The following is a 21869-nucleotide window of genomic DNA, read 5'->3' as shown; positions in this document are numbered from 1 at the left end:
TTGTCTGTACTAGAGAATGACACTGGGATAAAATTTGTCCCCATTCCCACCCTGTCCCCACGGGTTCTGTCTCTGTCCCCACCCCGTCCCTGCAGACCCTGTCTCCATCCCTGTCCCAACCACGCAGGCTCTGTCTTCATCCCCGCCCCATCCCCACAGGTTCTGTCCCTGCCCCATCCCCGTGGGCTCTGTTCTCATCTGCAGAAGCCTCAAACACTTATGATTTTATATTTAAATCTTGTTATTAAAGTATAAAAAGGAACAATATGCTGTGCAACTATTGTTTATACATTACAAATAGAAAACAATAACAACTATAATAAACCCTCCTACCACCACCACCCTCTACCCTTCCAACCCCAACAATAGCTGACTTCTACGACCCCAAGGCATCCTAATTACTCTGTTAAAATGTCCAGGGGTACAAAATACAACCTGTTCTGTGTGTCCTAGAGGGGAGAAATATGCCCTATGACGCACTGTTACGATTTTTTAAATCTGTGGATGAATAAGAATAGGGTTACCATTCGTCCGGATTTCCCCGGACATGTCCTCTTTTTGAGGGCGCCGTGGGGAGTCCGGGCGGATTTCTGCATTTCCCCGATTTGTCCGGGTTTCGTCGGGACGAATGGTAACGCAGCCATTGCCGAGAGGGTCTGCCGACTCCGCCCTTCACTTACCATGAAAACGGGTCGGTATCAGCCATACCTTCCTTCCCCTGTTCTTGCGCCCTTCCTGGCTCCAACAGTGTATAGCTGTCATGTCCGTTACCAGCACTGCAGTTGGAAGCGTTGCTATGGGACACACATCATCTCCTCGAAGCTCGAAAGAGGCAGGGCAGCAAATCAATCCCCGATCCTAGCGGGGAGGGTGGTGGACAGGCATTGTACAGTCTATGCACAGCACTGGGTTCCCGCTGGCACCTAGCGATGTCTGGAGCCGATCGGCACTTCCTGGTGGTGGCTGGCACCAGAGCAGCAGCTCACGTCGATGACGAGCGGAGCAGCCAGGCTTCTTCGAGGACAACGACTTTGTCTTCGTGGTGCAGGTGCTGGAGCAGACGGTGGATGGAAGATGGAGCAGAGAGAGGGGGAGAGAGGGAGGCGGGCAGACTCTGGATGGAAGGGAGAGAAAGGACAGATGGTGGATAGAAAGGGGGAGAGAGAGGACATATCCTGGATGGAAGGGAGAAAGAGGGAGAGCAGACCCTGGATAGATGGATGGGAGAGAAAGGGCCCATGGTAGATGGAAGGGGCAGAGAGAGAAAGGGCGCATTCTGGTTGGAAGGGATAGAAAGGGCAGATGGAAGGGGCAGAAACAGAGAGAGGACAGATCCTGGAGGAAAGGGAGAGGGTGGGATGGCAGACCATGGATGGATGAGAGAGAGACAGGGCAGATAGTAGATGGATTGGGCAGAGAGAGAAAGGGCAGACCCTGGATGGAAGATAGAGAAATGGCAGAGGATGGAATGGCAGAGACAAAGAGGGCAGATCCAGGATGGAAGCAAGAGAGAAGGCATACAATGGTTGGAAGGGGGGAGAGGACAGACAGGGGCATACGGTGGATGGAATGGGCAGAGACAGAGAGAGCAGACACTGGATGGAAGGAAAAGAGGCGGCAGATAGTGGTTGGAAGGGGCAGACACTGGATGGAAGGGAAAGAGGGCAGATGCTGGATGGAGGGGCAGAAAGAGAGAAGGCAGACACTGGATGGAAGGGGCAGATGGTGGATGGAAGAGGGAGAGTGAAGAGAAGATGAGGAAAACAGAAACCAGTGACAGCAAAGGTAAATTGTTTTTTTATTTTTTTCTGCTCTAAGTTAAAGTACTATTGTAGCAGTGTTAATACATGTTTATAAATAGAAAATGGAAATAAGGTAAATTTTTATTGGACTAATTTTAATACATTTTGACTAACGTTCAGAAACCAAAAACCCCTTCCTCAGGTCAGGACAGGATACTGTAATAGCAATATACTGTATTGACCTGAGGAAGGAGGTTTTGGCCTCTGAATGCTAAATGTATTAGTCCAATAAAATGGTATTGTCTTGTTTTCCTTATTTGTTTTATTTCTGTTTGTTAATTTGTAAAGTGGGGATTGGTATTTGCTAGTTATTTCAAATTTACATCTGCTATCTTTATATTTTGCACAGTATCACTGTTTCTGTGGTGTTGCATTGTATGCAGACTCTGCCTTCTTGGGGTTCAGTTTAATTTTTGTCTAATATTTATATTGTTTATATTTTATTTAAAATTTGCTATACTGCTAATGCTCACTAGCAGGTCTTAGCGTTCACAATGATTAAAGCCAGTTTGTGGTTACTTATTCTATAGTGGATTAGGGTGTATCTGTGTCTGTGAAAAAGACATGGTTTTCTGTTGGCATTTACTTTACAGGATCGATGATCTGTACAATTCTTGCTGGTTTAGTTTTACAATAGATGTTTGATGTTCTACTGCTCACTGCAATGTTTAAGATGCTGCCTTTTCCTAGGTACACCCTTGTGTGACTCATAGAGGTTACTGCTTAAGATATGGTAGAATTGCAATGTAGGTCCTGAATGACATTTGTTGTGTTTTGTATTCTCATTATGTATAATACTGGATTTTGGAGGGGGTGTTAAAAAATGATCGGCCCCGGGTGTCAAATACCCCAGGTATGCCACTGGGAATATGTGACGGGGCGAAATGAGGATTTGAAAGGGACGTGGTGTGGGTGGGGCAGGGGGCGTGGTTTGGGCGGGCAGGGGCGGGGCAGGGGGTGTGACATGTGTCCTCTTTTTCAGAGGACAAAATATGGTAACCCTAAATAAGAAGTCATCAACAATCTCAGGATTCAGTCTAGCTCTCCTGTCTTCCACCGTCCTTCCTGCAATAGAAGATGTCTTCTTAGAAGATGTTTGCTTGTTTTTCCCCAAAATAAAAATACTGTCGTATGCATCAGTCACAGTCCAGGTCATTAACAGGCTTCAAAATAGAAAGAACCATGGGGACAAAGTGTGTCCCCATCCTCATAGGCTCTGTCCCCATCCCTGCGCCATCCCTGCAGGCTCTGTTCCCATTCTTGTCCCCGTGTCATTCTCTAGCCTGTACTGAGTGTGTGGCTAGCGTTTTGTAAGTGCTTCTGACTGGATCTCACTTGTAGCTAGAGGAGCTTTTTAATGGAGGGACTATGTCCACTAGTGATGCAATTGAAAAACGCATGGGATAAAGAGAGAGGATCCTTCTAGAGCAGGGGTTCTCAACTTAGTCCTCGTCGGGCCACGCTTAGCCAGGCAAGGTTTCAGGATATCTACAATAAATATGCATGAGATAGATTTGCATAGAATGGAGATAGATTTGCATGCACTATCTCATGCATATTCATTATGGATGTCCTAAAAACCTGACTGGCAACTGGGTTAAGAACCCCTGCTCTAGAGCAAGAGGATAAAATCAAAGAACGAGGTGTAGAACGAGAAAATGTGAATCCATTTTTTACTCATTCCAAACGTGCAAAGACTAGGGGACACTAAAGGAAGTTTACATGGAAATACTTTTAAAACAAATAGAAGGAAATATTTTTTCACTTAAATAGTTAAACTGTGGAACTTGATGTAGTAACAGCGGTCTGTTATTGAGATAGACATGGGGGAGCCATTGCTTGGCCTGAGATTGGTAGCATGGAATGTTGCTACTAAGTGGATTTCTGCCAGGTACTTGTGACCAGGGGCGGACTGAGAGTACTCTGGGCACCGCCCCCACCGCCCCCTGCCCCCCGCCTCCCCCACACACTACTGCTGCCACACACACACTACTGCCACCCCCCACACGCTACCGCCACCCCCACAGCCCTTACCTTCCTACATGTCCATCGTTTCCTCCGATCTCCCCTTCTACCCTCCTCATGCCCACAGGGTCCCTCCGACTCCCCTTTCCCACCTTCTTCCATGCTGCTGCTGAGTGCCTCTGCGACCTCTCACGGTAGTCTCACGAGAGTTCACGGCCACCATTTTAAACCACGGAGCCGGCACAGGACATAGGCAGCGGTGTCACTTCACCTGGGCAGCTGTAGTGTGCGGCGGCAGCAGTTGGCAAGGGCAACCGGGCAGAGCCTCTGGGCCTTTGGGCCCTCGGGCACTGCCCAGTTGCCCGAATGGTTAGTCCGACCCTGCTTGTGACCTGGATTGGCCACTGCTGGAAGCAGGATTCTGGGCTAGATGGACCATTAGTCTGACCCAGTATGGCCATTGTTATGTTCTTGATCAAAGCAAAACATTAATGACTTTCACTCTTCAAAGACTGGATGCTAAAAAGACTTGGTACTAAAAAAGCATTGAGGGGAGTAACCTACACAGAGCGACACGCTCTGCTCTTGCTCTGCTGTCATTTGCTGTGTTACTATGTAATTTGTCTGTACTGGCATTACAGGCTTGTCCTCTGTTTCCTCCATTGGCAGGATATTAAGATTGCTTTATTTTTCCGCTGTGAGCACAGTGGGTCAATAGTGTGAAAAAAACAACCCCACACACACACTAATCCATTTACAAGCAAACACCATGAACTCACCTTTGAGTTTGAATAAATATTTTGATTTGTCTTTTCAATGATCTGTATAATCGGACATTATCTGAAAACATAACCTTGAGTTACATGGGATGAATCTTTTCTTTAATACTCGGCTTAGGAAAACAAGAGCTGAATGCCTCAAACATATGGGTGAAAGAATTTGGGTCCACTGTCAACCTCTTCCTTACTAAAATTGATTCTTTGAGACAGGTAGGGGGGTAGCAGATGCCCAATCCTCCCTTATTTTGATGTGGAGGAGTAGCTTAGTGGCTAAAGCAGGGGTCTGTGAGCCAGGGAAGCCAGAGTTCAAATCCTACTGATTTCCTTGTGACATTGGGAAAGTCACTTCACCCTCCATTGCCTCAAGTTGCCAGTCTTCTAGGGACAGAGAAACACGTATTGTAGCTTACCCTGAGCTACCTGCTGAAAAGGTGTGAGCTAAATCCAGAGTATCAGTTTTTTTAAGTGCTGACCACTACTGTCTAAACCAGACTCAGATATTCAATGCTGGGTATGACTGAACATGTCTTGGCCGCTGGAGCTTCTGCAGGTCCTGGTTGATATTCAGCCGGGACCTGCATAAGGGACCTTTCTCCCCCTCTCCTCAGGTCTGATCGCCCTAACAAGAGAAGGCTTCTCCAACATGACACAACCTCCTCCCAAGTCCCCAAAAAGGGCAGCTCCCCAACATGAGGTAACCCCCTCCCAACCTTCCTCCCCATCATGAGAAGACTCCAGGAATAGTACCCTCTTGTGGCCCTCTGTGTATGAAGGTTGGCAAATTGGGCATATGGAAAGGAATGTGGTCTGTACTACATCGGATACATATGTTCAGACTTGGACTTGACTTCAAGGTTCTGCATTGATTCTTTTGGCATAATCGCAACATTTGACATCAGGAACTGAAGAGGCATTTCATAGAACAAGAGGGCGGTCTCTAGCTGACTCTCATAGCATGGAAATGAAGATATGAAGGTGTCTGATATTGAACTATCTCCTCAGCCCACAAGCAGACCTTACAGAGACAGGATATCAGTGGGCCAGAGGGCAGGAAGCTTTTGGTACTGCTGCCCATGGTGTACCAGTCTTATGGTTCAAATAGTTTCTGGTATCTCCATAAATCACATAAATGCAATCATTAAAGTCCATTTTTGTAAATAATGAGTTACTATTGAACACAGTTGTGGTAGCTTAAAAAACAAGAGACTGAATTGCACTGCTTTAAAATGAGCCTAAATTACATAGAAACACTTTGTGCTACTCAGTGCTACTAAACGGGGCCGTCCCTAGATTTTCAGTGGCATTATTTTGTAATGCTGCTGAAGATCTCTGCAGACCTGCCCTGGCACTACCCAAATAGCTCCAAGGTGGTTCTAGGATGGAGCCTGGGTACAGCCAGGAGTTACCCAGAGACTGGCTTGGTATTCAGATAAGCTAGTTCTGCAGTATAACAGCAGATAAAGACCAGAAGACCCTGCTCACTTTTTTTTCCTATTTAAGGTTTACCAATTTTCTGTTCTTTGTTTGTAGCTTCCCCAGTGGCAGCCAGCAGAACGTGGCCACCGCTTCAGACAACTTCCAGCCCTTCTGCCTCCTTCCCAGCAATGTGTCACCTGCCTACATCCCAGTCCTTTCCACACTCTACTTTCAGTGCTCTCCAGACTGGACATCTCCCGACCCCTGCTCCATGCAATATTTTTCCAGCGCCTTATCCCCAGGCTACAAATGGGACAAGTAGCAACAGACTTCAGAACCCTCTCTTCTCAGGTCTACTCAGTCCTCCTGGAAGCCAACACAACCCTTTGCAACACATGCTTATGAATGGGGTAGTGCCACAGACTGCAAACAATGCTGTACCAGCAGTGACGTCAACCTTGCCTCCTACAACTGAATGGTCCACCACCACCCCTCTGTTTTCTTTAGCTAATGTCTTTTCCTTGGCAATGAGCATGGCACAGACCCTTTTACCACCTCCACCAGCAGCTACCTCCCAGCCTCAAGGAATCCTACCAGGCAGTCATATGTACCCACCACATATATCAACATTGGGTCAACCACAACCAGTGTATCAGAGTAATTATCCTGAACCTCCAGTTGGGATAAAGGGTGACCTACACATTCAAGGCCATACGCCACATAATTATAATCTGGACTCAGGTAACATACTAGAGAACTTTCTACAAAATACTCCTGTTTCATCTTTGACCAATTATAGCACAAATGTCACGCAGCCGTTTAATGGGACCCAAGGAATCTTACCAAATGTAGCTACTGTGCCTTTACCAGAGCATCTTTTTGGAAGATCACCTTCACCAGTGCCTCTCCAGAGGTGTCTTGTACCAGAGCAAAGCCCTGGAAGTGTGATGAATGCTGAGGTTACGTCTTGGTCAACAGGTTCTCCTACAGATGGTATCGGAACCACACCGGGAGGAATGGAGAGGAACATGGTAAGCGATCATTTTATTTCCCCTTTAAGAGTGGCACTATGGTATTTCTTTTAGAAGCACTATCATGTTTTAGACATCCATAAACCAGCATTTAGATTTCCAATATCCACATCCCAAACATCTAAAACAGAAGAAAGACCCTATGACAAGAGGATGTGGTGTAGGTGTATTGTGAGCAGGACTAGGGTGAATGTAAAAAAATGGATGATTGTGTTCCATTACAGAAGAGGAATAAACATCTCTATCCCAAATGATGGACATCGGGATCTAGACCTGCTTCCCGGGGTGTGTAAGTGTCTGAAAAATGCTCCTAGCAGTGCTCCACTGGAGGGATTAGAGGAGGTCACTTTCTTACTGCTCCAGTGGTTGATATATCCCGACTCCCAAGAGCTGTGAAACAGTTTTGGGAAAAGTAAACATTTATGTTTCAGCCCTACAGCTGGCTACTGCCGCCGAGCCCAGGGCAGGGCCGCCCCCCCCCCCAGGATTGCCGCTGCTGCCGCCACCCCCATCTGCCAAAACTGCAAATACTTTGGCTGGTGGGGATCCGAAGGCCCCACCAGTAGAAGAGGTCTTCCTCCAGCTCTGCTCTTTCCTCTACTGCATTGCCTGCCCCTGCAGCTGATTTTTCTCTCACGTCACGCATGCTCAGTTTCAAAACTGAGCATGCGCGGCTTGAGAGGAAAAGCAGCCGCTTGGCAGGCAATGCAGCAGAGTGAAGAGCAGCAGTGCTGAAGGAAGATCTCTTCTGCTGGCGGGGCCTGTGCGGGACCCTGCCAGCCAAAGCAGAGGTCCTGCTGTGTCTTCTCTGGGCCCTCCCCAGCCTCCAAAGGGGGCCTGGCGCCGGAGTTTTCTCTGTCCTGCTCATTTATGGTGCCATTTCAGAATGTGATTGTCCATGTACTGCCACAGGGAAAGTCGTGTTCCAGTTTTTCCTGTTGATATTTCAGATGTTCATTGCTGTAGGTTGCCAGTACATAGTCGTCCATTTTGCCCTGTATTCAATTATAAAATACCTTCTGGAACCTTAAAGCAGTGGCGTACTGAGGGCGGGGCGGTGGGGGCGGTCCGCCCCAGGTGCACGCTGCAGGAGGGGTGCAGGAAGCGGCTGTCGGCTCCGCTGGTTCCCTGCACCCTCTGCCCTGGAACAGGAAGTAACAGCAGAGGGCGCAGGGAACCAGCGGAGCCGACAGCCGTGCGGTTGCTCCCAGCACCCTAGCAGGTAAGAAGAATGCACCCGGGGGGGGGGGGGGGGGGGGAGAGTGGATGGTGATGTGTTGGGGGAGGATGCTGTACCCAGAGGGGGTGTCGTTACACCCGGGGGGAGTGTTGTGCTGCACCCGGGGGGTGGGGGGGAGGGTGACAACGCTGCTCCCAGGTGGAGGTGGCAGCCGACCAAGGAACACCACTGTCTCAAAGCCCATTTGTACAGTACATCGTTTCTTAAATGCTGCTCTACAAGTTTAGTGGTCAGTGCAGTGGACTTTGATCCTGGGGAGCTGGGTTGAATTCCCACTGCAGTTCCTTGTGACTCTGGGCAAGTCACTTAACCCTTGATTGCCCCTGGTACAAATAAGTACCTGTATATACTATGTAAACCACTTTGAATGTAGTTGCAAAAACCACAGAAAGGTGGTATATCAAGTCCCATTTCCCTTTCAGCTCTTGAGGGGTGGTTGCTGTGGAGCTGGTGTTCACAGCCCCAGTAGGATGGAGGGCTTATCATCCATTGCTCAGTGACAGTCTAGAGGTTAGACGGAGCTGGGACTTGTGGCCCCCTTTGCCATGGCAGGCATAGGAGCCAACTTTTCAAAATTATTGGGTGTGCTAAGCCCAATGGAAATAATCCCTCCCTGGACACATACAAGGAATCTTTCCAATATTGGGGGTGCTCAAGCACCCACAGCACCCACAGAGTCGGCTCCAATGATGGCAGGCATGAATTTGGAGGGTGAGTCCGTTAGGGACAGTGCAAAGTACCTGTAATAGAAATAGTAAACCATAGTCACCTCAGGGATCACTTGTGGTATATGAAGTGCTGAAAATATTTATTTATTTATTTATTTATTGCATTTGTATCCCACATTTTCCCACCTTTTTGCGGGTTCAGTGTGGCTTACAATATGAGTTGAATGTTGGAAATACAATTTGTTACAGATAGTTATGGATTACATTGTGCAGAGTTATGCGAGACAATCGAGGTGTCGTTAAGGAATGTAATAATGGAACATAGGCATTGCAACTTTGGAAGGAAACAATGGGAGCTTAGAGGGCGATAAAAAGGCATGAAGGCGTATGGTATATATCTTTCTGTGAGTAAAGGTATAAGTGATGTGATAATACGGGAATGGGAGTTCAGAGGTGAATGTATGATGCATTAGTGAACAGCAAGTGTGGACTTTATGTGTTTTGTTTCTTTCCGTAAATTTTTTCAAAAAGATGGGTCTTCAGTAATCTGCGGAAGGAAGCTTGCTCGTTGGTTGTTCTTAGGTTGCGCGGCAGTGTATTCCAAAACTGCGTGCTCATGTGAGAAAAGGTTGACGCGTGTAGCGCTTTGTATTTCACGCCTTTGCTATTGGGGAAGTGGAGGTTAAGGAAGGTTCGGGATGATCTTTTGGCATTTCTGGGTGGTAAGTCTATCAACTCAGACATGTAGGCTGGGGCTTCACCTAAATAAATAAAATACAAAAAACAGAGGAAGCCCTAGCTAAACAGTAATGGAGACCTAAATTGGATGGCATCAGACTGCATGGGGTATGGGAAGGAATAGATGTTATAACGTCTCAGCTACAGCCTTTAAATAACTCTGTTTCTTGATTTTGTATCATGTGCTGTTAGATATTTGGAAATTTTCATCTCTATAATGCTACAGGGCAGAAGGGTCTGGTGATGATTGCTACACTAAAATATGTAGTGATTTCATTAGAAGACCATAGTGACTTGATTAAATGGTAGATGGTATCTACCAAACTCTGTCCCCCTGTTTCCCCTTTAGAATTCTTAAAAGTTTCCTCCATGTGATCACTGACTAAAAGAGCAAGAAAAAAAAAAAAGAGAGAGAGAAGTATATACATTTAAATCCATAAACTGAACATACAAAATTTCATTTTCCAGCCTCATTTCATTGGGAGATGGTCTTTCTGTCTTAAACTCTGCCTTTCTTGATTTCCCAGCAGAAACACCACGTTCCAGTCACGGTTTGAGCAGTAGGGACATCCCTAAGTCTACTATTCTGCCATGCCAAGGATAATAAATGTATTTACCTGGTGCTGTGGAAATCTGAGAGCAGCCTTCATATTAAACAAATCTTCAGTATGGCAGCTTGGCAAAATAATCAGTCCAAGTGATGGCTTTTAATCTGTAAACCATCTGCCACTGAGGATACGATGTTCATTAAAACCAGACATTAAAAAAACAGATAAGGACCAAGACAATAGATTTCTCTGTGATTTGCAGATGAACAGATTCTGCTTTAATCTGATGGTTTTTGAGCTCAGGTACATGGTGTAAACATACATATGAAGCTGAGTCAGCAGTTCTGGGATTGTTTAAGCTGAAGTGAATACACCATTTATCTTACTGTAAGAGCTATCGCACTGATATTACGATAGAATGCACTGCTTGGTCTTTCCTTTGTTTTCCACTTTTACAAGCCATGCTTGCTTCAAAACATACGATGGGAGGTCATAGGATGAGTTTTGTGTTTTGTTTTTGTCTCCTTTCGATACAGTCTGCCATTTCCACAAACGAGTCTCGGCAAATTGCTGCTAGCCCGCCGGTTGCCAGCACACTGCCTGTAAGTCCTTCGTCTTCGAATGATGGTAAGCTCACCGGAACACAAGCCAGGATTGATTCCCAGTAAAGGTCACTTGCTCGTAACCTTTATCTTGTCTTCCTCTCTTCAATAGTCCCTTTTCCCTATGTGTCCTATCTGTCTGTCCAACCCTTATTCCTTATTTGTCCTGTCTGTCTGTCCTGATTTAGATTGTAAGCTCTTTTGAGCAGGGACTGTTTTTCTTCAGTTGTTAGTAGCGCTATAGAAATGATTTATAGTACTAGTAGTAGTTTCTTTCTTCTTGATGTGCCATTGAAGGGTAAATGCCATCAAAGCAGTTCACAGTAACTAAATATATAACATTTCTTTCTTTCTTAGGATTTATTTACTGCCTTTTTGAAGGAATTCACTCAAGGCGGTGTACAGTAAGAGTAAATCAAACATAAGCAATAGACAATTACAGCAGTAAAATATTCAAATAATACAGTGTATGGCATAGAGGGGCATAATCGAACGCGAACGCCTATCTCCATGGGCTTCTATGTCTGAAAACGGGTACGTGAAGAGGCGGGACAGACCGTATTTTCGAAAAAATGGATGTTTTTCAGCTGGGCGTTTGTTTTTTTTAGCGATAATGGAAACTAAAAACGCCCAGCTCAAAAACGTCCTAATCCGAGCCATTTGGTCATTGGAGGGGCCACGATTTGTAGTACACTCACCCCCCTGACATGCCAGGACACCAACTGAGCACCCTAGAGGTCAGTGCGGTGGACTTCAGACAACGCTCCCACATGCATAGCTCCCTTACCATGGGTGCTGAGCCCCCAACCCCCTCCCCTAAAACCCACTACCCACAAATGTACAACACTACCATAGCTCTTAGGAGTGAAGGGGGCACCTACATGTGGGTACAGTGGGTTTTGCAGACCTCCCATTTACCAGCACAAGTGTTACAGGTAGGGAGGAATGGGCCTGGGTCCGCCTGGCTGAAGTGCACTGCGGTACCCACTAAAAGTGCTCCAGGGACCTGCATTCACGCAGGCCTCTAGGACTTGTTGCTGCTATATAACATTGGCACACCAGTTGACACCTGAAGACTAATCTCTCCGAAAACGTCCTTTATTGGAATAAGCACGCTTACTCACAGTTAACTGCAGATCAGAGGTTGTGCCCCACTGGCAACGAGTCTCACTGGTTGATGAGCAGTAGGTCAGAGCTGGCAGAATGCTGTACAGTGCCCTCTTTCAGCCACATTCAAGGTAAGAACTAAGTTCTGTAATGTGGCTAACACATGAAAGGGATCTAAAACTGGCTTACAAAAATGGCCACTACCTCATAGACTACCGGAAACAAAACAGGGCACACTCTGACCCAGTAAGCAGGGGGAAAAGCACCATGGGAGTAGAGCCTACCAACTACCAACATCGTGAGCATTTGCCACAAGCTAGTGGAATCACGAAGCCCAATACCCTATACCCACCACAATGCATTGCTGATGTGACTCTGCAGTGCGCATAACAGAAAAGGTGTTACACTCACCCGAGAGCCACATCAGAACCAGGGAAAGGCTGTCACAGGATAGAACACATTCTGCTGTCATAGAGGTGGGTACGGCATTTGAGGCTGGCATAGAGGCTGGAAAAAAGTTTGTAAAGTGGGTTTTTTTTGTGGGAGGGGGTTAGTGACCACTGGGGGAGTCTGGGGAGGTCATCCCCGATTCCCTCTAGTGGTCATCTGGTCAGTTGGGGCACTTTTATGGGACCTGTTCGTGAAAAAAAAGGGTCCAAAAAAAGTGACCCAAAATCGCAGTAAAAACGCCTTTTTTTTTTCCAATTATCAGCTAAAGACGCCCATCTCTCCTCGGCCGATAACCACTCCCCCGACACGCCCCATCAACTTTACCCGTTTCCGCGACGGATTCCAGTTGGAAATGCCCAAAATCGGCTTTCGATTATACCGATTTGGGCACCCACGGGAGAAAGACACCCATCTCCCGATTTGGGTTGCAATATAAGCGTTTTTCTCTATCGATTATAAGCTGGATAGTATACTACATTACAGTGGAGCTCATTTTCAAAAGAGAAAAACATCCAAAAAGTGGCATAAATCTGCATTTGGACATTTTTCCTCACAAAACCAATTTGTAGACGTTTTTCTATAAGTCTGTCAGAAGTACATTCAAATCAAAAGAGGGCGTGTCAGGGGCGGGATCTGGGCGTTTCTAACACTTGGACGTTTTTCAGCCATAATAGAACAAAGCAAAACTGTCCAGAACTAAAACTAAGAAGTTTTGAGCTAGACCTGTTTTTACAACGAAGAAAATATATTTATTTTTGTAGCACCGGTGTGTATCCGGTGGTAATCGGGAGCCCTTACCCCCACCACACGGCCATTTCTTAAAAAAAAAAAAAAAAAGATCTACCTTTTACCCACTGCAGTAAAAGGAGTCCTTGGCATGCGTCAAAAATACGCGTCTGCACCAGCACAGGCCCCTTTTGCCGCAGTTTGTAAAAGGGGCCCATAAGGACTAGTTTAAAGAAAGTTGCAAATGAGGTCAGAAAGGTGTTTGAACATTATCTTGGCCAAAACCAAACTGACAGAAATCACCAACGAAATCAAGCTCGGCCTGAACATCATGGATTCATGGGCAAATGCATTTCAACTAAAACTCAATAAAGAAAATACTCATTGTCTCATCCTCTCATCCCAACACAGCGCGGACATCCCCACAAGTATCAACACCCCAGATCACACCCTTCCTATCTCAGACAGCTTGAAAATCCTCGGCGTTACAATGGACCGTAACTGAACACTAGAGAACCAAGTGGCATCCACAACAAAGAAAATGTTCCACTCAATGTGGAAACTCAAACACGTGAAGCAATTCTTCCCAAGGGAAACATTTCGCAACCTGATACAATCAATGATACTAAGCCACTTAGATTACTGCAATGGAATTTATGCGGGATGTAAAGAACAAACCTTAAAGAAACTTCAGACCGCTCAAAACACAGCAGCTAGGCTTATATTTGGTAAAACGTGATTTGAAAGTGGAAAACCCCTCCGCGAAAAACTACACTGGCTCCCAATCAAAGAACGCATCGCCTTCAAAATCTGCACCCTGGTTCACAAAATCATCTATGGAGAAGCCCCGAGTTACATGACAGACTTGCTCGATTTACCAATTAGAAATACATCTGAATCAACACGATCTTATCTAAATCTGCACTACCCAAGCTGCAAAGGACTTAATTACAAAACAACTTACGCATCTAGTTTTTCCTACATAAGCACACAACTGTGGAACGCATTACCAGGCCTAGAAAACGACGTATGACCACCTAAACTTCCGGAAATCACTAAAAACCAACCTGTTTAAAAAGGCATACCCTACCGATCCAACTTAAACGCCTAATCTCTGCAACACAACCAAACTAAAGCACATAATGGACATAACACAACTCTTCCATTCTCCAATTCCCTAAGGTGGCTGTGCCACATGAACTTGATCTTACCACAATATCACCCTGTATTTGTTCACACCGGAGCCTGCAAAGCCCTCTCTGATACTATGTAAGCCACATTGAGCCAACAAATAAGGTGGGAAAATGTGGGATACAAATGTAACAAATAAGCATGCCCTGCTATAATATGCAGCCGGTGTCATTTACTTCTTCCGTTGAAGAGCCAAGCTTTCACCTGCTTCCTGAAATATAGTCTTGTGTTAAGTGAAGCCTTTCAGGGAGGGGCTTGCTTGCGGGCGAGAGATTATGAAAAAGAACTACAATAATCATAGGAAAGAGAGAGAATTAATCTCTGTATGTGGATTTGCAGTATTGAATCTGTCCAGTGCTCTTGAAGTGGTCAGGACCACTGCATGCTTTACAATCAAGGAGCCACTTTATCAGTCCCAGATCTTTTTTTTCCACCACACTGATTATCTTAATTTTTCATATCACAGTTTTCACAAGCAATTTAACTTTGCCTCAATCAAGGAGGACATTTTTGTAAATTGGTGCCACCGTGGGGTGTGTGTAGCACTGATTCTGTAGATGTCTTATTACATACCAAGCCAAGAAATATATATTTTTAATGATTCTTCTGAACTAGAATCTTTTCTTTGGTTGAGAGAGAAGGGATAGGTGGATATTTGGGCCTGACGTTATGTAGATCTGATTGTATAGGACAGTATTGTTTTCTTGATATTTTCTGTTGATATGGACTGGTTTATTCATGATTATTCTAGGTATGTAGAAATACATTTACATAATTAATAAAATAAATAAATTCCATAGCATAAGAACATAAGAGTAGCCATACTGGTCAGACCAATGGTCCATCTAGTCCAGTATCCTATTTTCCAAAGAGTGGCCAAGCCAGGTCACAAGTACCTGGCAGAAACCCAAATCGTGGCAACACTCCATACTACAAATCCCAGGGCAAGCCGTTGCTTCCCATGTCTGCTTCAGTAGTGGGTGTGGCCATGGGAGGGGCATTGGGCGGGTCAATGGCATTCCAAAAAGTTGCATGCAGTGTCATAGAATAATGCCTCTCCGCGTCCAACTTGAGTGTTCAGAAGTGTACCAGGTTTCAGCAGGTGTAAGTCTGGCACCCAGCATTGAATGTGGAAACTGGCACTAGCAGCCAGATCCTATGTGGCGCACCTAGAGATCCGCCGAAAATCTAGGTGTATTCTATAACAACTCGTGTAACTTAATTGGCTTAACAAGCTAATCAGCGTTGAAAACAGCACTTCCTATATAATAATTCTCACCTCCAATGTTCTATTGGTCTTGCTGCCTGTGTTCATGACTTCTTCGCTGTTGGTCTGCTAGGCTCCGTAGCACAGGCTGACGTCACTGTAACCATTGTGGCCACACCCCTGGGAGTGGGCGGGGTGCCGCCATTGCACACCGAGGGCGGATCAGGCCACTTCGGCTCACCCGTCTTCCCATGCTGTGGCTGAGGGTCCGAGTCAGAGGCCGAACTCTCGCTGACCCTGGCCCGCACCAAAACGCGCTCATACGGCAGCATGGCCAGCTTGACGGCGCCTCTAACCGAGCACTACGTGGAGCACTCGCGCTCAAGTACGGAGTAATGGTAAGGAGGGAGGGGACGCTCGCTAGGTTAAATGCCTGTTCCCTGTCTTTCCCCAGCTTCCTTCACCCACTCCCGAGGCACTGCCTGCCCCTGTGGTCCTGCAGAGGGCCTGGACTGTGGATGTTACTGCAAGAAAGGAATGATGGAGAGCGGGAGGGAGACCTGAAACTTGGAGGGAGGGAGGGAGGGGGGGACCCTGAAACTTGGAGGGAGGGAGGGGGGACCCTGAGGACCTTGAAACTCGGAGGGAGGGGGGACCCTGAAACTCGGAGGGAGGGAGGGAGGGGACGACCCTGGCACTCGAAGAGAGGGAGGTGGGGGAACGACCCTGGAACTGGGAGGGGGGCCCTGGCACACACTCATATTCTCACACATACACTCTCTCTCACAGACACACTCGCACCCACTCTCACTCTCTCTCTGTCACACACACACACTTGCACATTCACTGTCTCTCACACAGTCACTCTCACACACACTCTCTCAAACATACACACTCCGAGGAAAACCTTGCTAGCGCCCGTTTCATTTGTGTCAGAAACGGGCCTTTTTTTACTAGTAAACAATAATGAGCTCTAATTGGCAATCATTAGAATTTACGCACACAAATGGCTAACCCCCGGATTCTATATAGTGCGCTTAGATTTAGGCACCGAAATTGGCGCAGATTCTATAACACCGCATGTAACTTAGCTTACAAGCTAATGAGCGCTGATAACAGCACTTAACAAGCAATAATGAGCACTAATTGGCACGGGTTAGGATTTAGGCATACAACTCGTTAAGCGCATTGTGTACCGTGCGCTGAACTTCTAATGTGTGGAGGCAAAAAAAGGGGGGTGGTTATGGGCATTTCATGGGTGTTCCATTGCTCAAAGCCCACCTCTTCAATGTCGCCTTCGGCACCTAATCACTACACCTTTTCTCAGGAAATCTAAACTACCCCAACTTGACATTTCGTCCTTTAGATTGTAAGCTCTTCTGAGCAGGGACTGTCCTTATTTGTTAATTTGTACAGCGCTGCGTAACCCTAGTAGCGCTCTAGAAATGTTAAGTAGTAGTAGTAGTAGTAGTGTTCCAGAATTTAGGCGCCTAATTATAGGATATGGCCCAGTCTGCCTAAATCTACACGCTGATATTTATACCAGGTTTTTCTTTGGTGTAAATGGATGGCGCTTAGTCGGCACTGATTTCAGCGCTGATGCGTATTCTGTAATGAACTGTGCCTAAATTCTGATGTGCGCGGTTCAAAAGGGGTGTGGTTATGAGTGGGGAAATGGACGTGCCAAAATTTATGTGCATAGTTATAGAATACAGCCAGGTGTACATAAATCTATGCGCAGGGATTTGCCACATTTTCATTGTCCTAAATGGACACACACAGTTTTAAGCGCTGGGATTTATTTTATTTATTTATTTATTTGTTACATTTTTATCCCACGTTTTCCCGCATATTTGTAGGCTCAATGTGGCTTACATGGTACCGGAGAGGGATATCTGCTAAGCCCAGAACTGCCCACAGCTCCACCCCGGCACAGCCCCCCTTCCAGTGAAAGCAGGAGATGCCTTTGTAAAACATTATTTCCTGCTGTCGCGAGACCAGTGGCAGCAGGAGATGACATTTAATGAAGGCTTTTCCTGCTGTCCCTGGAAACGGAGCTGTTCAGCGGGAGATCCCGACGCCCCAGTAGGAATGCGGGAGATGACCAGCAAAAGCGGGAGTCTCCCGCAGGTCTGATATCAGTGTCCTTTTTCTCTCTACTTCACGGATTGCATTTTCTTCCAGTTGTATTTCTGTTTCAGAGCCGTGTACAAAACTGCGATGACACTCAGGGGCCGATGCACAAACTTACCATGAGCAGAAGCACAGGGTTACTTCGAGGTGGGCACACAATGCACAAATGAGTTCAGCACAGAAGTTAACTTACACGGTACATGTGGGCGCACAGTACAGTAACATGGATGGTAATGAGCCCATTAGGTGTTCCTCCACCATGCACAGAAGTAAACGGGATTTTAACGTACACACAATGTGAGAAATTCATCGCCAGGTCCGAGGCAGCTTAGAAGGGTTACATGAGAGGATTTAATGCCAGTTTTGGGGATTTACTGCCAGTTTTCCATGACTAAAGCAAGTACCTGCAACTTTAAAAGACAGAACAGGAGCATGTGTGTGTTTGAAGAAAATGAACATACCAGCGCACATCTGCTCATAAATATCGGCCTAGAGATCCGTAAAAATATGCAAGAAATCTTTGTGAGGTTAATATTTATGCAAATTCTATATATGGCGCCTAGAAAATCCACGCGGAAAACATTTCTGCCTAAGTGTATTCTATAGAATACATGTAGTTGATATCCTAGCGCCTAAAACTATGCGCCTCCATTTATACCAATGAAAACATGGTGTAAATCCCGACGTGTAGATTTAGGCGCAGAGGGCCAGATTCTATAACAACACAGATAAATTTTGGAATGCTCACAAAACACCCATTTCCCCACCCATAACCACATCCCTTTTTGCCTGCGTGCATTAAAAGTTAAGCGCAATGCGTTACAGAATACGCTTAGGGAGTTGTGTGGGTAAATTCTAGTTATTGCCAATTAGTGGTCATTATTGCTTAAGTGCTGTTGACAACTCTGATTGGTTTGTTAAGCCAAGTACGTTATATCAAGCCCAGCATCCCGTTTCCAATCCAGGTCACAAATACCTTGCAAGATCCCAAAAAAGTACAAAACATTTTATGCTGCTTATCCCAGAAATAAGCAGTGGATTTTCCCCAAGTCCATTTTAATAATGGTCTATGGACTTTTCCTTTAGAAAGCCGTCCGGACCTTTTTTAAACCCCGCTAAGCTAACAGCCTTTACTGCATTTTCTGGCAATTAATTCCAGAGTTTAATGTGTAGATATGTGCTGTGCACAGTGAAGATGCCCTAACTGCAGAATCTCTGCACGTGAGTGTCCAGCAGGCTTTCCCTGATGAGTGTTCATGTTCTACACTTTGAATTCACATTTCATTAGCTTACTGCGTCACCACAGAATATTTCCTTATGAATCTTACAGTTGAAGCCGTGCGCTCGACCATCAGCATGCGGCTCCACCACTTTCTGCATCGACCCCTCAGTTCCGTACATCAATTCAGATGCCCACTTCATGCAGGTCCTCCCAGTTAACTCCAAATTTGGCACCCGCCCCCCCCCCCCCCCCCAACTATTCACAACAGATTGCAAAATGAAATGGAAATAGAATTTTATTGTGCAGTCTAGAGGTTCAGTGGCCATCTTGGTCCCAGAGAAAACAGGATTTAGTGTAGGCTGCTGTATGACTTTTTATTGAACCAGCATGAGAACTCGAGATGAATCTTGATCTACATAGTCTCAAAAGCTTATGTATAATATCTCTGGAGAACTGTGCTGATGCAGTGAAAGGTTCCATAACCTACTGGATGCATTGTTTTGTTTTTTGGGGGGGAAGGGCTGTTTTCTTGTTTTGTTACAACATTTGTTCTTTCTGTTTTCACAGAGGGCAAACCTAAAATCGTTGGGCGCTTCCAGGTCACTCCATCCAAAGAGCTGGCTGAAAACATTCTGGGCACTACAACATCGAACCAGAATGAAAACAGTAGCCGTGACTGCAGGACACCCGGGCTAGTCACACTGCAACATCAAGAAGCCAAAGTGGTTGGCGTCGGAGACCCATCTTCAACCCTTGATTTTGTTGAAACGTCTTCTTCTGACTCAGATGACGTGAGCACAGATCAAGACACGGAGCTCTGCAGCTGTTCAAATCCTGAGGTTCCCATCCAGGACACAACAGAAAGTCTTGAGGACACAGCAGAGTGTAGCATAAATCTTGTGGCCGAGGAAGTGATGGTTACTCCAGCACAGGGCAACCAGCTGGCAGATGAGGATGAGCTGGGACGCAAGTGTTCTGGCGATGAGAACACTAAAACCTCTCAGCCTATATCGGTGGTCCACATGTTGAACTATCCCCGGAGCATTTCCTATCTAAGCAGCGATGATGACACAGAGAGTGAGGATGACGATATTTTTGAGGAACTGGAGAACCTCAGAGAAAAGTAAGTCCCATTCTTCTGGGATCTTCTTTTAAGTGGGGTTCGCAAACCTGTTAGCATTTGTGGGTGGGGTGGCTAGGACCCATACAGGGGTACTGGATACCCTGTGCAAAGTCACCCACCTTACCTGTTGCTTTTCCTCCTCTTCCTCATTACCGGCACAGTGAGCATGTTCAAAATGCATGGTCATGGTTATGGTGCCAGTACTTTCATAAGTATTGCCATACTGGGAAAGACCAAAGGTCCATCAAGCCCAGCATCCTGTTTCCAACAGTGGCCAATCCGGGTCACAAATACCTGCGTATCCCAGAAATAGTGGATTTTCCCCAAGTCTATTTAATAATGGTCTATGGACTTTTTCTTTAGGAAGCCAGCCAAACCTTTTTTAAACTCCGCTAAGCTAACCGCCTTTACCACATTCTCTGGCAACGAATTCCAGAGTTTAATTACATGTTGAGTGAAGAAAAAGTAGATGCGTAACTGGTTTTATATTTGAGGCCATTGCATGTGAGGTAGTGGAGATTTAAGTACGAACGAGAAGATTTGTAAGAATTCCTGGGTGGTAAGATGATAAGATTATCCATATAAGCTGGAGCTTCGCCGTAGAGGATTTTATGCACCAGGGTGCAAATTTTAAATGTTATACGATCCTTGACAGGTAAACAGTGCAGTTTTTCACGTAATGGTCTGGAACTGTCGAACTTCGATTTACCATAGATCTGGACAGTTTGTAATTTTTTGAGAAGCATTTCTGTGCACCCTGCATAGATTCCATTGCAGTATTCAAGGTGACTTAAAACTAGCGATCGCACTAAACTGCGAAATACTTCTCTAGGAAAATAAGGTTTTATACGTTTTAATTTCCAAAGAGAGAAGAATGCCTTTTTGATTATAGTGTTTGTTCCACCAGTGTTAGATTTCTATCAAGTATTACTCCTAGAATTTTCAGAGTCTCGGAGATTGGTAGGACAAGCCCAGGAGTAATTAAGGTGGAGGGTTTGAACTTGTTATAGAGTGAGGTGAGTAAAAGGCAATGAGTTATATCCAGATGCAGGTTAACATCTCCCACTAAAAAAGTAAGTTTGGAGTTTAGGATATATTTAGCTACAAATTCAAAGAAGTCACTTTCAGCATTAAGCCGTTTCCCTGAGGGGGGGGGGGGGGGGGGGGGGGGGGACATAGCACAGAATGAAACCGAGTACCCTGCAACAAATTATCAGTAACTTTGCAAGCTAGAATTTCCAGCAAGGGAGAAATGATGGACTCCAAAAGGCAGACCCTAAAAACTGGCTCATGTACCAACACTAACCCCCCAACAACCCTTGGTAATTGAAGAAATTTGTAACCAGTCGGACAAAGTAACTTTAACCTAGGATCAGCAGGTATAGGAAACCAAGTTTGGTCGATGTGGTCTGTTTACGTTTTCCAAAAATACTAGGACAAGGGGGCATGCGATGAAGCTGCAGTGTGGTAAATTTAAAACAAATCGGAGGAAAATTTTCTTCATTCAACGCGTAGTTAAACTCTGGAATTCGCTGCCGGAAAAGGTGGTTAAGGCAGTTACCTTGGTGGACTTCAAAAAAGGGTTGCACGGCTTTCTGGAGGAAAAAGCCATAGAATGTTATTGAATGGAAGAGGGAATAATACAGTATTTCTGGGATGGGCGGGACAAATTGCTTGTTCTTTTGGCCGTTGTCGATGACAGGGTGCTGGGCTAGATGGGCCCTTGGTCTGTCCCAGCATGGCGTTGCTTATGTATAATTAAAGATAAGAACCCAAACTGATTAAATTCTACCAGATCCCCTTAAGTATGTCAACCTCATTAGCAGCTGACCATGCATTAAGGTAAGCACAGGGAATTGGTGGCCCTTTTACTAAGGCACCCCCCAAAGTGGCCTGTGCTGGTGTAAGTGTGTGTTTTGGA

The 21869-nt window shown here is 45.7% G+C and overlaps 1 protein-coding gene across 1 annotated transcript in view; it reads left to right on the top strand.

Moving 5' to 3' along the window:
* The window catches only part of WNK4 (WNK lysine deficient protein kinase 4), a 443184-nt gene that overhangs the window by 407356 nt on the left and 13959 nt on the right, over positions 1–21869 (top strand). Inside the window, exons 16-18 of the mRNA XM_030220935.1 lie at positions 6077–6993; positions 10724–10814; positions 19393–19948. Coding sequence (XP_030076795.1) covers positions 6077–6993; positions 10724–10814; positions 19393–19948 — 1564 coding nt within the window. The remainder of the gene's footprint in view (positions 1–6076; positions 6994–10723; positions 10815–19392; positions 19949–21869) is intronic.

The sequence above is a fragment of the Microcaecilia unicolor genome, chromosome 12 (assembly GCF_901765095.1).
Source record: "Microcaecilia unicolor chromosome 12, aMicUni1.1, whole genome shotgun sequence".
Lineage (NCBI taxonomy): Eukaryota > Metazoa > Chordata > Amphibia > Gymnophiona > Siphonopidae > Microcaecilia > Microcaecilia unicolor.
Note: the sequence above shows the minus strand (reverse complement) of the source record. Positions and strands in the feature narration are given on the sequence as shown.